The following is an 18,021-nucleotide window of genomic DNA, read 5'->3' as shown; positions in this document are numbered from 1 at the left end:
AAAGATTTCTGTTTTTAGAAGGGAACTTGGTGACAGAAGAAGAGAATTTTATGAGCTGAATACCTTGTTATGGTTCAGAGTTGCCACAAGAATTAATTGCAATTTCGTCCTAAGTTCTAGGAACTAAAATTCTGTCTGTTTGGCAATGCTAAAGAATTATGGAAAAACATAGTTTACCTCTCTGCCTCAAGCAGGGCTAATCTCAAAACTACATCAGGTTGCTCAGGACACTCCAAAAGGATGGAGTGCCCACATCCTCTGCAGGTGCAGCCTCTGGGTTGCACCACTGTGCTGGTGAAGAAGGTTTTACCTTATGCCCAGGTGGGGTTTTCCTTGTTGCAGCTTGTGCCCGTTGCCTTTTGTTCCCTTCTCTGTTCACCTCCAAGAAGAGGTGGCTCTGTCCTCTCCATAAGATCTCCTCATGTGGAACACTGCTATAGATGCTTCTTCTCCATCCTCCTCCTCCTCCTCCCTAGGCTGAACAAGCCCACTGTCCCTGGTTTCCTCTTGCTCCGATCCTTTATCACCTCAGTGTTCCTGCACTGGACTCTTCCCAGTTTGCTGACACCTTTCATGCACTGGGGACCCCAAACACCACACTCCATTCTCGAAACATCACTTGTTTCAACTTGCACTAATGGCAAATGTGAAGAAGGCTTTGCAAAAAGATTCAGCTATGGAACAATAAAAGCTTTCTGGATTAAAACAGTGACAAAGAGCGGGGGCGGGGAGAAGGCAAGGAGAATGGTAGGCAGAGGTTTGAAGAAATAAAACTCTACCCAGAATGCAGACATACAATAGTTCTGCTGTGGTTTTATGATCAAGATGTGCATCCTCAAGCCAAAAGGACAGCAGCCCTTTTTCCTGCCCCAGCCACCCATCTCTACCTACTCTTTCATTTGGGCTCAAGAGGTGAGGCAGCTCTAAGGCAAACCAGACCAGGAGAACGGCAGAAAAAGACAAACACCATTTGGCTACATACATTCCCTACCTGGTTCACACTGAGGCCACTTCAACCCTCCTTTGGTTCAAAAGGGAAGAAACAGTAAGAGGTGCTGGGAACACCATGACAGTGATGGGAGGAAGCACGTGCAAAATGCCCTGTGTGGAATTCAAACCGAGTGGAGACCTAAAGCATCTCCGTGGAGACCCAGAGCACGAGTCTGCAGTTCCAGCAGCTGAGAATGAAAAGCATGGTACTTGAATTCTGTTTCTCATCCAAGGTCAAATTATTTAGGGCTTTGAAAGACACTCATCCCTCCATGATCCAGGAATTTGAACAGGGAAAGCCATACACCTACTCCTTGGGACAGTCTGTAGGAGAACAGCCTGTTCTAGCCAGATAAGGTCCATAAAATATAAGGATATTGCTCAGTAACTGCATTTGTACAGAAGAAACCTTCCATATTGTATCTCTAATGTCTTCTGAGGTATTCAAGATGGGTGAGGAGAGGCACATACTCAGAAGTGACAGTAAAGGCAACAAGTATCAGAAGCACAGGACATCCTCCCTAAGGCACCCAAGATGGACCAAAGAGACAAAGCCACAGGTCAGAGGTCTAATGGTACAGACCACAGGAGCTGCTGTGGCAGAAAATCTGTAGGTGCCTGGGCAATTTTAAGAACTTTGTATTCATGGCAAGAACAAAAAGAGTACCAGGACATCCAGGTTCAAGCTCAAATTAATTTGGTGCATCAGATTTGTAACAAAAACAGCCCAAGCTGTTACAGGAGAGTGGCTCTCTCAAAGCTTGGCTAAATGCCTGTGCTTGTGCAACTGAACTCCACTGCAAATGTAGAGGTGAGAGACAGGATCCCATCTTTAGGAACAGGGATACAAATGTCCCAAGAATCAAGAAAGTTTGTGATATTAATAGTGCCAGGACAGAAAACAGTAGATGGATCTCCAGTGAAGATGCTGCTTCCATCACTAATCAGCAGATTAAACGTCAGCTCTAAGCTATACATGCCCCTCCTCCCAACAGGTACTACAGGCTGTCAGTAAACTCCAGAATTAACCACCCTAATCAAAGTGTTCTCATTGAGGTCCTTGTTGAACATTCCCATTAGTAAGCTCAGACAGTATTTGGCTGTTCTGAAAGCCTGCTCAGGTTCCTGAACATATGCCATGTCCAGATGGTGGGTTCAGGAGCGCTCGCTCTGTTGTTCAGGTAGATGTCCACTGGAACAATGCTAGTGAAGGAACCACAGAGAAAAAGCTTCCAGTTCCTCTCCTCGGTGACTGACAGAACCTTCCCAGAAGGTGGTTCAGGCCCTTTTCCTCCAGAACTTCTGCATGATTTAGCACTGAATGTGACCCATGAGGTCTCATCTCCCGCACCGGTGCTGGCAGTGTCTTGTACACAGGGCACAGGTTTTGGCTGCTTTCCTTCAGAAATCCTGAATAGGAAGCTTTCCAAAGAGGCTTCTGCAGGAACACACTGGGATCTATGTGGGACACATTTGTTTTATGACTGTAAGATTTGTTCACTTGCTGCAAGCAAAGCTCAGTATTTCTTGCCAACATCTAGAAAACCATCGCAGTGGTCATCCTACACTCACAGAGAGAACCTGGTACAGGTGTGAAGCTGTGCAGTGGAAGAGAGGTACTGAAAGATGAGCCCTGTGATCTGCAAAATGATCACACGATGTGAAGCTGAGTTACACTACAATTGCTACAGAAATAACTTGTCAGCTGGGGTTATTCCAAGAAGCTGCCCTTGGGCACACTCCCACCTACAGTGCTACACAAGCAGATGATAGAAAGGGTATTAGGGACTCTAGGCATGCTGAAAGAAATAAAATCTGGTCATCCTCATATCTCAGTTCTTACCTTGCTTTGATATTAAAAAATTTCTTTAATATACCCATAGGGGGTTGCAAACACCACAGATTTAGTGGCATGGTGTTGACTACAAGTGTAACAGCAATGGTTTTTTACTTTTAAAATACCATGAAGAAGATTTGCCTGGGATTATTACTGATACTATTTATAATATTAAACTGGAGATTAAAATTTACTTCCTGTAATTAACCTGGATTAAACTAATGTTCAAGTTGTCAGAGGTGTGTAAGAGCTGTCATGTATAACGTGGATAGTTAAACTTTCTGTCATTCTGGATTCCTTTTCAGTTTGTTTTTGGAGACACATACATATCTAATTATTATTTTCATATAAAGGCTAGGAAATCCAGTTAATGGATTTCATGCATCACCTCTATGCTTTAGCCAGGTTAGATGAGACACCGAGGTGCCAAGGGAGAGAGATCCCCTGTGTGATCCACTGTGTGGTTGTGTAGATGATTTATCTCTAAATGTAAAACCACCCTTCTCCTCTTTTTCAGTTGCATCTTGTTTGCCATATCACTTCTCTGATTTGCCTTCATCCCTTCAAATTCCAATTTCCTGCTTCCTGCTTCTAGCTGCTCCCATTGACATTATCATCTGAAAACAAATGAATTCTGTATCCCATGAGCCCAGTTAATAAGGGCTGCTCCAGGAGTTCAACTTCCCACCTGGTTTTGCCCATCCTCATCATAAGATTATCTAAATTAATCTTCCACAGCTTGCTTATGAGAATGCCAGAGGAGGCAGTTACAAGTGTTGGTGCATGTGCCCTTGTTACCATGGGCTCCAAAAGACAACCCACAGCATCAGAGCTAGTATAATTATAATAATAATTCTAAGGGACATGGTAATGGCCAGGCTGTCCACAAGGGCAAAATCAGTATAATAATGACCATGCAAAATGATAATATGTATATAAATCCCAACAATAATCCACTAAGTGGGTTGATAAAGTTGCCAGTGAACCCCAGTGGATTACCAGGAGGCACATTTACAAGACAGAAGCTTTCATCAACAGGATACACCACATTCTCCACATACAAATCCTCTGCTTTGCTTGCACAGAAAGATCTGTTCAAATCATTCTTATTTTTCCTGACTGGATGAGATTTCATCTGAAACGTTTCACTTTTATCTATATAATTTGCACTGTCAGTGAAGACTCCAAAGCAGCTCTTCTGTGGAGTGACAGCTTCATCCAAACACGGATGGACAAACTCTGCAGGTGCCACAACATGGTGTAACAAATGCAGACCAACAAAAGCAAAGCTTCTGTTTGAAGTGGTTTGTAACAAAACTATACAGATAAAGAAATCAGCTAAATATTGTGAAGGGCCTACAGCACCAGTTTCAGCATCCTGCTCTGCAAACAGATTTACCCTCACAATTGTGAGGCCAAGAGACCTACAAGGCAGGTTGCTCAAATTACCCTTTCACCTAATTCTTGTCAGGAATGAAACCTTTTAAACAGTGATATTTTGTGGGTTGGTGTAAAGATACTATTGTTACTTCAATCTTATTTTAAGATTTCCATAACCATTGAACAGATACTGAATGGACAAAACAGTTCCTCCTTAGCATGTGAATAAATGAGATCTGCTAGTGACCTACTGGTATGGGTTTTTCATTCTTTCACCAAGAGACTTCTTCAGTTCCAGACAGATCAACCCCACTGCCCCAAAATACATATCATAAGGACAAGTAAGACCGTGTTTGAAGAAATACTTTCTATTAAACAGACAATATTGTCCCCACTAATACCTTATTTTCAATGAATAAAAGCAGTGAACTGAGCAGGAAATCTCTGACCAAGAAGAAACTTTTTAAGCCCTGCTAACAGCATTTCAAATAAAAACATCAGAGGTGGGAAATTGAAGCTACCTACACTTCCAGTGACAAGGAATAGTGCAACAGAAGGAAACTCCTCCCTAGAGAGGCCTGGGTCACCCAGTGAGGAGGCAGGACAGCTTCACATTTGCACACAAAGGCTAAGAATGCAGGCAATTTCCTCACCAATTCCTCACACAACACATCTATAATGCTCCAACTACAGCCTTGCCCCTGTCATCCTCAACACATCAAATTCCCCTTCTACAATCAGCACGTCCCCCAGGTGGAGGGGACAAATATGACCCCACCATTCTCAAAAGCCTTGCTGGTGACTTTCTAAGAGTCCCTGCAGTCTATACAGCACAGTTATCTGAAAACAAATACACAAATGACATCCTCTGGAACGGAAATCTCACACTCAAGAGTGCACACCAGCCCCCTCAAATACCAATTCATGCATTTTGAGGACACCACTCATGACAGTCGCTCAGCACATCAGAGAAATAAATCATGTTTTTGAAAGAGCCACATGGATAAGAATAGCAAAAGAAATAGTTTTCATAAAAAGACAGACTCTCTACTCATTGTATGCATTGCTCTCAAACGCCATCCTAAAAACTACACTCAAAGAAATCCTCAAAAAAGTGATCATGTAATCTAGTGATGTTAGCACATCCTACCCAGCCATTAAAAACTTCCCCAGGACCATCCCTCACAGTCTTTAAGCTGCCTCTCAACCTTGCTAAGTTTATCCCAGATGGAAGCCTTTTGTGCAGCAAATGAGAATAGAAAAAACAACTACAACTTGTCAAAACCTTCCCTTCCACCTTCCTGTAAGGACCTTCTCTCCCAGACACCAGCACTGCCAGGTCTCACACTTGGGCTTACCTGGGAAGTCATATCCAGCACAAGGGCCTCACCCCACACCCCACAGCTGACCTCAAATAACTACTAAACACAGACTGAACTGGCACAGACCACTGACACAGCACACACACCCCTTGCTGCTGCAAAAGCAGCTCTCACAAGGTCTCTGCCACTCCTGATCCTGGAGGGAAACCTATGAACTTCCCTCCAGCCCCAAACCTAGGAATAAAAATTCCTAATGTTTCAGGACAGCAAGACTGCTTCTCTGTCACACTATAACCTCCCACGCTCTCCACACTCTCCCCCCTCCCCATCCCACAGGCTATAACTCTCTCTTTCTCAGCCTACATCTCATCTAGTCATTTAAACATGCCAGGAGACATCAGTTCTCTGTAATTTCTTCTTTCCTACCAATTAGCATTCCCACACTGAACCTGACAGCTCCACTTCCTGTCAAAGATGATCTCAGGGATTTTCTCAATTTGCAATCCATTCTTAAAGCAAGTTGCCACTTTTAGGGGAGGCCTGAAGGTGCCTGTGTGCCTGAAAGCTTTTCTTCTTTTCAAACTACACTGTTTGGTCTAATGCAAGACATCACCTCTGCACATGTCCTTAGAGATCATGGGCACAATAACACCACTATGTTTTTATACAGTTTAAAAATAAAGTCATATTTACAGTCCAAGTAAACTTCCAGTCCTTATCATATCCTTAAACATGACTTTGAATCCCTACAGGCTGAAAGACACGTTGTTCTCTCCAAATTGCTGTGACTGTGGAAATTGGAGAGAAATTTTATGAGGTCACTGTGAAATTCTGGTTTTAAACTTAAAACTTCCTACAAGTCATCACTATCCTCAATCAAAGGTTTGAAAATAGAACAGAAAGTGCTCATTGCCATTAGAGAGTAAGATAATGTTAGAAAGAAGCAGGAGCTCTTCATGCTTAATGAGATAAAAACTGCTGTCCCAATCATCAGTCTTCCTTAACTAATCAGCCAGCCCCAACCTCTGACAGGAGAAGGAATCCCAGACGGAGAAAACAAGTATGGATCAAAACAACTTGACATTCGAATGTCTTCACTCCCAATTTTCTATTCACCATTACGAATAACTCTGATTGCCCTTGATAGGTATTCCAGGAGATACCATTCCAACACTCTTCCATTCACCTTCTCCCTCCCAGAGCTGTTTTTGCAGCAACTAAGGCCCAAAAATCTTGAGAGATGTAAAAGTAGACACACTCCTCAAATTCAGACCCATGCACAGACAAACTAATACAAACCAATAACACTATTTTCCCATTTAAGATAGAAAACATGTCATAGAAAACATCTGAACCGTTGCATGGGAGACAAAAGCTCCACTAAGCAAATACTTTCCAGTTGAAAGCTTGTCAGTGTGTCTGCATCCAACCTATCCTTGCTGTGAAAGATGACCTGCACTCTTACCATCATGATTAGAATTTCCCAGGGTCCATGGCTCATCTGAGTCGAAGTGAGTGTCTCCTCCAATCCCTGGTCCGGGAAAGTAAGCGTGAGCCAGGAATCCACCTTCTCCATCAAATGGAGAACTGTCTCCATGGAAACCAGAAGCAAAAAATATCATAATATCTGCCTCCTTTCTGTCATTTTTAATTTCATGGTAAGGAACCTCTTCAAAGGTAAGCGGTGTCACCCTCTGCCAAACATCAAAGGCCTGACGGATGGCTCTCCTTGTATCAATCTCACCGACCTTGGGGGTGTAGTTGTGTACGCTGTAAAATGAGAAAGAAGGGACATTTACATTTGCAGAATACATCAGAGACTTATAACCAATATACAGCCACGGAGTTTCCCTTTCCAAAAGGTCTTTATTTTTTCCAGACAGTACTTTGTGCACGCAAAGTTTTGCTGTTACAAAGAAAGGTACCAACAAAACCACGGTCCTGATCTGAGGTCTACATTTATTAATAAAAGTCTTCCTAAGGCCTTGGTTGATTTTGTATTACTTCCTAAAAACCTGACAACCTTTCCAATCTGGGTATAGGCAACTGAGTAACCTAGTTTAAAAATGTAAATTACTTCAGATTTTGTCTGAAGTTATCGTGCATGAAAAAAACTTACCACTAAAATTCTTTTTGAGAAACAAACCTTTCAGTAAATTATGCTTACATGAGCTGCTTCATTCTCAGGACTACTCAAAATATTTTAGAGCTCACAGGAGTGATGGACCTGCCAGTTTTGTGCAGCTCAGTCCATGACAGGTGATGATACAGAGTTTGGGGAGGGTAAGGGGCATTTAAGTGCACGTAAATTTCCCATAATTATAAACTTTAGTTTAAAAAATGCTGTTCATGGGGGGGTTTGTGTGTGTGTGTGCATGTAATAGACTAATGACCTATTAAATTTGGCTTGGGGAATATGAAATATCTGTGTCATGGAAACAATTTTCAGTCTTTGATGGAGCTAGTTCAATTTAATACAATGACTGACAGATGAAAGACACTGCAACACATTTGGTGGTGAATCAAGACACCCCTCACTTAAATGCACACTACAAATACTGAAATTGGAAAGCCAAACAACCACTGGTTTGATGGAGGCAGCAGTGGAGGCATCTGCCAATCTGTTTCCCATGGTTATGCATATGTTTAAGGCATATTTTATTTATATGATTCTATACCAGTTTTCCCTAAGGTCCAGAAAAGGTTAGAAGCAGGATCTGATTCTCACACCTTCACAAACAGAGGGTGCCCCCTTACAATTCGAGTTAAAGGAATAATTATTGGTGGAACAAGTCCCTCCTCCTGGTCTCTGCAGTTCTTCACTTTTACTTGGAGAATCCTCCTCCTCCTCCTCCTTTCTCAGAATTCTTGGCAGAAGCAACAGAGAGCACCAGTCCCTGATTCCTTCCCTTTACACCATCATATCTCTTCCTACACATTCTGGCACCTTCCCCATGCTGGTCACTCACATTTCTATCTCTCCATCACAGACTTTCTTTCTGTCTTAGTCTTGCTCACCTATATCACAGAATATTCTGAGTTGGAAGGGACCCACAAGGATCATCACATCTTCTCCTTAATGACTACGTTCCTAATTTTCACTCCTTTGTAAACTCCTTTCCCCGTCCAAAAAATTTAAAAGGTTGTAATTTCAACTAGAACGGAGGGGGTTAATTTTAATTTTAAGTGACATTCTTATTGTCAGAAACTTCCATTTGCATCATTCAGCAACTGTCTTTCAAAAGCTCACCCCAGCATATCTTCTAGGCAGGCCTAAGCCTGGACAAAAGCAAGAGCTCTATTTCAGCAGCAGAAGTAAAACCTCTGCAAAAATACATATTCAGTAAAAAGTTGCAAATCAGTAGAAGAAGGAAGCACTTCGACTTCAGACGATGTTCTTTCTGCTTTAATGGTTTGTTAGAGATCACACATTATCTAAAGGCTAGAGCCTTAGATTTCAAATGGAACAGAAAGGGGCTGACTAAGATTTTCCTGCCAAAATTACACAATTGGTGGCTGGGATTTAAGTGCCTTCACTGATTAGTTATTTTCTAATTGATAAGAGACTCTTCAGTTACTCCAGTGCCCTGACAGTATTCCCCCGCACCATGTTCTGAGAATGAAAGCCTTAACCAGGCATCATAGGCAGGATCCTGTTTTAATTTAAACGTACTCACAAAATTTGCATCCCAAACTAGTACAGACCATTTGTTCCCCATCAGAAAAGGGGCAGGGAGGGGGCTGTACCTGTAGGTTATATGCTTCTGTCTCCACTTCTGGCCGGTGAGTGCATAGCGCTTTTTCCTCCGGCTGTGGCGTAGGTGGGGATGGTCTGGAACTCCACATCGAGGCTTCTTCATCCACCTGGAAGGGAAGGGAAAATGGCAAGCTAGCAAAGAATCCAGAAAACAGATTCCAAAGAACTCAGGGGGTGACTGGAAGACCTCTGAGGGTTGGCCAATGCAGACCCCAAGAAGGGCTCAGTCCTCCCTCTCTCGGGTTTACCCTCTTTGCACAGAGCTGTGCACCCCATCTCTGCTGGCAATCCACACCTCAGCAAACCAAAAAGACTTCATTTTTCCTTTTGGAATCACAAATACCAGATCATGTAACCTCTGTGCTTGACAAGAGTTTAATGATGATAATGCCACAAGAGCCAAAATCACAGGTGTGTGTGCACTGGAATCAAACTCACCCACCACCTACTTGATCCACTCTCCATTTGTTGAAGTGCTCCCACGCAAGGGAAAATAAATCCAGTTCCTAACTCACTAGATAAAACTGAACAAGTGCAAACATGACCCTCACAGACAGTGACTGAGGCTCTAACGACCAGAACAGATCACTCCAGTGTCTGGGTCACACACACCAAATTCCATGAGGTCCTTCCCATAACCCCTGACCCCTGATGTCACTCATGATGTAGGAAACTCTTGCCTCTATGGCCAGGTGAGCTGGAAGAGTGAAGGATGTTGTCCCTTGCACAGGGATCCAGGCACTTTATGTCCAGCCTTGACAGATCTTTTGCTTATTTCTTGCGCCAGCTTGAGGGTGGTCAAACACGGGCACAGGTTGCCCAGAGAAGTGGCAGAGTCTCCATCCTTGGAAATATTCAAAACCCAACTGGACATGGTCCTGGGCAACCTGTTCTAGCTGTCCCTGTTTGAGCAAGGGCTTGGAGTAGATGGTTTCAAGAAGTTCCTTCCAACATAAATGATTCTCAGACAAGGAGAAACAGACTGTTCCTCAAAATAGTGACCCACTTGTTGATGTGGGCACACTCCAGAGAAGTCAGAAGTGGCTCACAGAGGAACAGATCTGCCCATCACTGCATGTGGTTGCTGGGGAAAAAGGAGACAAGGACAGAAAGAGAGGACCTACAGGTACTGGTCTCCAAAGGTCCCCAGCCACCTGCTTCAGGATTTCACAGTACAGCCCAGGACAGCAGAGCAGAGCCCAGGAATAACATGGTCACAGCCTCCCAGGCAGACTGGCACTGCCCTCAGCCACTGGAAATCTTCAGGCATTTGATCCACTTACTCTGATGGCAAAGACAAGTGTCCCCCGTGACACAAAGCCCTTAAGAACACAGTGCAGGACGTGCCACTGCCTCGTCACCCATGAGAACATCATAGCCAGCTCTGGGCCATTTCTCAAACAAGACACCACATTCTCTCCCTCCTCCTCAGTAAGGCTTCTCCCACACCCCTGGTCACCTGGGGGACAACTTTTGGCCCCCAAATGCACACACTCCTCCATCAACTACAGCCAGTACATGGCAAGTAGTCCATGTGTGCCCACATGCTTGTGCCCAAACAAAGTACAGCTTATGCATCAAAAAATATTAGCCCCACACCTTCAGGAAGGGAGCATCTCCCATCACCAGTAGAAGGTTTACAAGACTTCTTTCCAGGACACTCTTTAAATTAAACCCAAGCAGACAGACACTCGTACAGCCCCACCAGAACATTCTTCCCCACCACACACACACACAGAGCCCAGTCCAGGCAGCCACACAGCTGCCCTTTCCTGATTCCACTTCCTATATGTAACAACTCTGGGGGCTTAAAAATTTCAGTGCAGTCATCTGTCATCTTCTCCCCACCAAAAACAGAGCAAATGAGAGTTGTTATACATATTGCACTGTACCTGACAAGAACCCAAGCTGTGCATATAAAGCTGGCACAGATCTTCCCCACTTACATCACCTTACATTTATCAGCACTGTACGTCTTTCAGAAATCCCAGCAACCTGTAGAAATCAGATCTGTCTTGCCCACACAACTGCTGCCACCTTCAAAGAAAAGCACTACATCTAAGATCTGCTTTTAGAAAAGCCATATCTATTCAACCTCAACACGCTGTATTTTTCCAAGTGCCCTTTATTTGTGTTGTTTTGCATTGCTTCAAGCACTTTGCTGGAGAGATCTCAGGCTTACCTGTCACCTGTATTCTCCTAGATATTTCCTGAATTTTGTTGGGTTTTTTTTAAACTCCAGTCATACGATATGGCACCATGTTTTTAGCATAACCTTACACAAGCCATAGTGTGAACTCAGTTTTCACCTCTTGAGCTTCATGAGAACTCCAGTACTCTGAACATCAGGCATCAGCAGGCCCTGACTACAGTCAGAAAATTACCTTCTGTTTTATCTTCACTGGTATCATCTAGAAGACAAAAAATTAACAGAGGAGAGCTACCAAACCAACATGGATGTGTAGAGAAATCACAAGGGCAGTGCTGGCTACGCTGACACACCAGCAGTACCTCATACCTCAGCATCTGTTTCCTGGAGGATCATCGGCTGCCCCTTCCCAACACCTGAAAGAAAGTTAATTCTTTCCATAACAGCAAATTCCCTGCCCCTGTGCCAGCTCCAGGTACAGGGCACAGGGCTGTTCCAGAGGAAGCTGCAACAACACCACCCAGGGCTTTAAAGGCCTCTTGAGCCAAAGCTTCCAAAGCAGAGCTGCTGAAAGACTCACGATGCCCACGGCTGCCTAACTCCTCTTTCAACCCCATTTTACTTAGGCCTCTCTGAACCCCCCATATTCTACCACAGTTTGTTCCAGAGCTCAAATACAGCCTTGATGAAACTAAGTAACAAAGCCCAGGTAACCTGGTCAGAGCTCAGCAGTACCCAAGTTGTCAACTGCCTGAGCTAATGTGAAGTTGAGAATGTTTATCTGGATCAGTTCCCTGACTCAGCTTACTTCCCAAACATATGGGCCCCGGTCTAATCACATGGGCCAGGGTACAAATGCAGCCATCTCTGCTCTTCTCAGCAGGGCAGGCCTATGGTAAAATAATCACAAAACTGAAGCTTGCTGCTGTTGATCATCTGTAGCTGAGCTTTATGACAGTCATTCTCTACTGAGCAGTTTGGAGAACCCTTTCTGTGTTCCAGGGGAAATCATCACATTGCAAACAACAACAAAAGGCAATTACTTGAAGCAAGATTCAGATACTTATGGCTGCTTCCCCCTCCTTGTTTTTTGAAATGGGAACACCAGTAACACTGGATCATCAAAATTCATACTTGGTATTGTTTAGGTATAGACTACTGCATTCCTCCAGCTGCTTGGCATCAGTAAGCAGGCAATTTCCAAAAGCACTGACATCCAGTTCTTGTCCTGATACAGCTGCTTGCCCCAGTTCAGGCTCCAAGCCCTCCACAAGACACTCCTAAACAGAGGAAGCTGTCACTCTCAATCACCTGCTCTTGAGCTGGTGGAAGTGCCATCCTTAAACAGCTGTGGTGCACCTCGAGGTGAGGGACCTACACAAGAGGCTCAGGACAAAGCACAAGACACTCCCAACACATGTAACACTATTCCTTGGTTCCCTTCAGAGCCATGGGATTGATCATGACAAACACAGTAGACACCACTTTTGTTTGGCACTATGTGCCTTCTCTCCACATGTTCCCAGCACTTTATCCTTGCCCAGCTGCTCTGCAAAAATACAGTTCACCTCACCAGCTGCAGGCAGACACAATGTTTGCTGAGGGTCTGAGGAGGCTGGTTTATGTATTCTCTCCTGCTTTTCTTACAGGAAGCTACATATCATCAACATGCTACTTCAAGATAGATCCTCTGCTGAATGGACCCCAATCCAACCTTCCTTTTGAGTACCAAAAAGCATCACCAATGGTGGTATTCCTTCCCATCTCCCACTGGCAGCACCTGCAAGGTGGTTTTCACACACTTGGGCACCAATCTTGGAGGAAAAAACAAGCTCAGGATGTGGGGACATGTGGAGATGAAAAACTTCAGGTTTCTATAGTAAGTGTAAACAGAATATGCAGAATTTATTGCCTAACAAAGAAACCACAGAAAATAATAACTCTGCACTCTGATTCTTAAAGTCACTTTAAAGGGACAGAACTTATGACACTGATGGAAGTGACAGAAAAATTCACAGCTGCCATCTTAAAACTCATAACACAGACTGAAATAACAGCTTAGCAAACGCCTGAGTAATTCTGAGCCCTGGGGGCAGCCTGCCTTGTCAGCTCTTTTCCTTCTGCCCAGCTTCCACAACCGGGTCTGAGGAAGTGACAGCCCAACACAGCCCAGCCAGATGCCCCCCCAGTTCAAAATACAGGCTCACTGCTAACAGCAGTCAGGACCTCTTTTTCTGTTCATGCAGTTTTAGGCAGGTACTGCTGCTCCACCTGCCATGCAACAGATGGACCTACTGACTCAGGGCAGATGGAGGCAGAGCAACCCAACACGCCTGCAAAGCACACCAGGGTTTGGCTGCAGCTGAGGTCTCAAGCCTTTGGAGACTCAAGTTTCAGAAGAGAGAACCATCTGGGTTTTTCACCCATCAGCCTTTGGGTGTTCATGCACCACTCAACCCCTGCCCACTCTAAAATGTGGGCAACACCTTCCTTTCCTCCAGAAAAACTTTCATTAACTAAAGCAGGGACTCTCATGTGCAATTTGCTCCCTTCCTCATCACCCACAAGGAAGCAGAAGCAGCTCCCTACCTTTCCAAATTAGAACCCCCAATGTTATAGCCCCTTCTTCTCCCATCCCCTTCCAACTCATGAGCATCCCAGCTGCAAACCTCTACACACACAAGGCACACACACAGCCTTGCTCAATGGCTTCAGCATTCGCCTACAAACTTATTAATGGCAAAGACATCTCGGATGGAAAATCCCCACCTTCAAAAAGCATTTAATTTCCAGCTCATTTGAAAAGCAAACAGGATTTTCTCTATCCCTCAACGGAGAACAAGGGGCTTTTCCTGTGAGCTAAAAGAGGGAATGTTATGTTCACTGGAGAGGCACTCCCAGCCCAGGATGATCCCCTCCTGCCCAATCCACTAATTTCTTCTGTTTCTCCCTCTTCTTGCAGCTTGGAAGGTATACAACCAAACCCCTTTGTACTTCACATCAGTTGGTTACTTTGTGATCCCTTCTTTTGTGCCACCACGTCCCTTTTGCCAGCACAGTGCCCTAATAGGAGAGATGAAGAACCAGGTAGAGCCTGCTCTAAAAGGGTCTGCTAATGCAATAAGGTCAAGGGGACAGTAGCAGGGCCTAAGCAAGTTCCATTATTTGGGCTTTCTCCTTTCGCTCAGCATTGGATGCTTTTTTCCCCAGAAAGCATCAGTAAGACCTTCTCTGCAATCTGCTTTAGTCAACAGATGCTGCCCTAATCCAGACCAACAGCAGACAGATCCAGGCACTACAGACAAGGCAATCAGATAATGAGCCACTTCCACACCACCCTTTGCAGCACAGACAGTCCCTGCAGCCTGGGTGATTTACACTCACACTTCTGAGCTATCAAACCACCACCACATGGTCAACATACAGCAGGGAACATCGAAAGTCCAACAAATGGCAACTGTGGACAGCTAAGTAGACATCTTAAGTAAGGACAGCTAAGACCATCATCATCAGACTACAACAGCTCACTTCAGCTCAGACTATGGATCTCCATAAACAGCATCTGTGAACATACACAAATCCAATTAATTAAGAAACACATTAGAAGCCATTTCTGGAGCCAGAATTTTAACCTAAATCCAGACAGAGATGGAAATAAATGAAACCCTTGATGTTCTCCAGTTTGAGAAGCTCACAGGATTCATGCTTTGCTTGTGCACCAGAGGATCTGTGTTCAAAGAACAACATTAATTAATTAGAGCTTCTCCTCACACAAACAGTACTGTTGGCAAAAAGTGGAATTGCCCACATGTTTTTGTTAGAGACACCTTTTCACAATCAAGACTTCTCTGGCTCAGTCAGTTAAATCTATCCCTTTGGAGGACTTCTTGCTCCTGGAATAATCGCGCGGGTAATATGACAACGCATTAAGAAAGGGAAAGACAAAAGCAGCCTGTGTTAATCTTACTCAATAGTTGTCTCGTCCAAAACTCCTGTCACTGGGATTCCATAAAACTGTTGCATAGTGGCAACTGCAGACTGCACAGCTTTTCCTGACTGCAAGGCAGACATTTGGCTGTCAGATGGAAGTAAGTAGCCATACGTTTTTAACCAACCCTGAAAAAGAAAGAAACAGATGGTAAGATGCCACAGTAAGTTTTCAACTTAACAGTTCAGAACATTTCCTCAAAAGAAAAAAGTGACAAACTAGCCAAAAAAATTCAGCTATCTCTCTTTTTTTGGTTAGGTTTGGTGATATCATCTGATCCCTGTGAAGGGCTGAAGACCCAGTTTAACATCACCTGTCCTGGTAGGGCAAGGCAGACCTGCCAGTCACAAATGGTCATCATCCCTACTGAGTAACTGGGGCAGACTTAAGACTCTGGACCACCAGAAATGCCCAAGAAGTTCTGTTCTGGTTCCAGGGACTTCCTGTGCACCCTGACCCCTTGCCAGCATGAGATTTCTCAGTCCCCACAGAAGCAAGATCCCAAGAACCCACTGCCCACGACTCCTCCTATCTGTGGACCACCATTCCAAGAAAATAGTTTAACAGCCTGGGCAATCCCTGGAAACAAAAGTTCAACTTGCAATGAGCACAGGAATTATTCTTAAAAAAACCCAACAAACAATAACAACAACAAACTCCAAAACCAAAATAAAACAACAGCAAAAAAAACCACACAGAGAAAACTCAGCAACAAAAAAATGACACTCAAAAAGTTTGCAGAGACTCTGGTTCGATGGATGTTTCCTCTACCAACAGGTGATACCAGCAAATTGTCAGAATAGGAAAACAGCCACCTCTCCTCAAGGAGTTTTGTCCCTTTTCCCCGCCTCCACCCTAAAATGCAGCCTTAGATAAAACCCTGTGTCAAACTTGTCAAAATGCTAAGCACAGCATTTTCAAAAACATGCTTCAGGATTTTTCTTCCCTCCCCTTTCTTCCCCTCCCTCACTTGGATGGTAGCAGAAAACAGAATATTAGTTCACCATTAGGTGCAAATGCCAATCAAACTCAAACAAAAACTTGTTCTCAGAAACTTTTCACCATAACAAAAGCACCCCCCCCAGTGCTTTTGTCTTCCAGCCCTTCAATTCAGTACTTGGACCAGGATTATTATGAGACCAACATACATCCCCTAAACTTTTTCCAGCCATGAGAACAATCCATCTGACCCACAGGACAGTCCTCACCTCAGGAGTGCTGATGAATCACCTGCATGCACTGCTCTCCCACTGGCAGCCTGATCACTCAGAGCAGGGGTGACAGGAGAGCCTTGTCTTCCCTCAGTGTAACACAGCAGTGGGAAGGGGGCTCAGGTCAGGAAGAGTACAAGTGGGAGAACAAAACGGCCTTGCTTCCAAAGCAGGAGAAAATCACAGAATGGGTTGGCAGGGACCTTAAAGCCCATCCAGTGCCACCCCCTGCCATAGGCAGGGACACCTTCCACTAGCCCAGGCTAGTGGAAGCCCCATCCAACCTGGCCTTGGACACTTCCAGGGATGGGGTAGCCACAGCTTCTCTGGGCAACCTGTCCCAGAGCCTCACCATCCTCACAGGGAAGAACTTCTTCCTAATATCCAATCTAAACCTACTCTCTTTTCAGTTTAAAGTCATTCTCCCCTGTCCTGTACCTCCATCCCTTATCCCAAGTCCCTCTCCAGCTCTCCTGGAGCCCCTTTAGGCACTGGAAAGGGCTCTCAGGTCTCCCTGGAGCCTTCTCTTCTCCAAGTGATCACCCCCAGCTCTCCCAGTCTGTCTCCAGAGCAGAGGAGCTCCAGCCCTTGGAGCATCTCCGTGGCCTCCTCTGGACTCACTCCAGCAGGTGCCCACCTTTCTTGTGCTGGGGCCCCAGAGCTGGGTGCAGTGCTCCAGGTGGGGAAGGGAAGCGGTGCCACAGCCCCTGGGCTGGGCATGGCAAAGTTCACCGAGCAAATGGACACACAGCGCTATTCGACACGGACACTACCAAGGGCTCAAGACAAAGCCAAGGGGCAAAACTGCTCCTAGACCGGACATTTGCTACCTCGGCCTCGGACAAACATAACACGCCGCAACGCTTCGGTCTGACCAAAATTAGCTGCCCTTGGACAGCGAGGGCAGAGCCCGGCGACCAAAACAGCTCCGCGGGGGCTCCCCTCTGACATCCCCTTCCCTGCCCGCCGCACTCGGAGGCGGCAGCGGGAACGGGGCACCCACCCCACGGTGCCGGCTCAGACACCGCGGGAAGCTCCCGGCGGGCACCGAGGCTCAGGCTCACCCAGGAGGGCACAGCTGCTTGTCCGGCCGCTCCCCGACCCGCCGAGCGCGCCCGGAGGAGCCGCACCCGCACCCCCGAGCGCAGCCCGGCCCGGCGGGAGATGCTGGAAGGCTCCCGGCGGAGCCGCTGCCCGCCCGGCTTCCCTGCGCACCCCCGGGGCACCCCCCGCCCGGCCCGGCCCGGCCCCCGGCCCCGCTCCCGCACGTACCCGGCCGGTGCTGGTGTCGGCGGCGGCGCGGAGCAGCGCGCACAGCAGCGGGAGCAGCGAGCCCAGCGCCCGCCACGCCCAGCGCGCCATGGCCCCGCGGCGGCCCCACAGCCAC

At 45.7% G+C, this 18,021-nt stretch overlaps 1 protein-coding gene across 1 annotated transcript in view; it reads right to left on the bottom strand.

The window, feature by feature from the left end:
• MMP24 (matrix metallopeptidase 24) overlaps positions 1-17,986 on the bottom strand; it is a 46,305-nt gene extending 28,319 nt beyond the window's left edge. Inside the window, exons 1-4 of the mRNA XM_027664013.1 lie at positions 17,907-17,986; positions 15,403-15,551; positions 9,277-9,393; positions 6,995-7,299 (exon numbers count right to left, since the gene is read on the bottom strand). Coding sequence (XP_027519814.1) covers positions 6,995-7,299; positions 9,277-9,393; positions 15,403-15,506 — 526 coding nt within the window. The 5' untranslated portion in view covers positions 15,507-15,551; positions 17,907-17,986. The remainder of the gene's footprint in view (positions 1-6,994; positions 7,300-9,276; positions 9,394-15,402; positions 15,552-17,906) is intronic.
• Between the last annotated feature and the right edge of the window lie 35 nt (positions 17,987-18,021).

Source organism: Corapipo altera, unplaced genomic scaffold (genome assembly GCF_003945725.1).
Source record: "Corapipo altera isolate COAL_440 unplaced genomic scaffold, ASM394572v1 110, whole genome shotgun sequence".
Classification (NCBI taxonomy): domain Eukaryota; kingdom Metazoa; phylum Chordata; class Aves; order Passeriformes; family Pipridae; genus Corapipo; species Corapipo altera.
The sequence above is the reverse complement of the archived record's forward strand: the minus strand, read 5'-3'. Positions and strand labels throughout refer to the sequence as shown.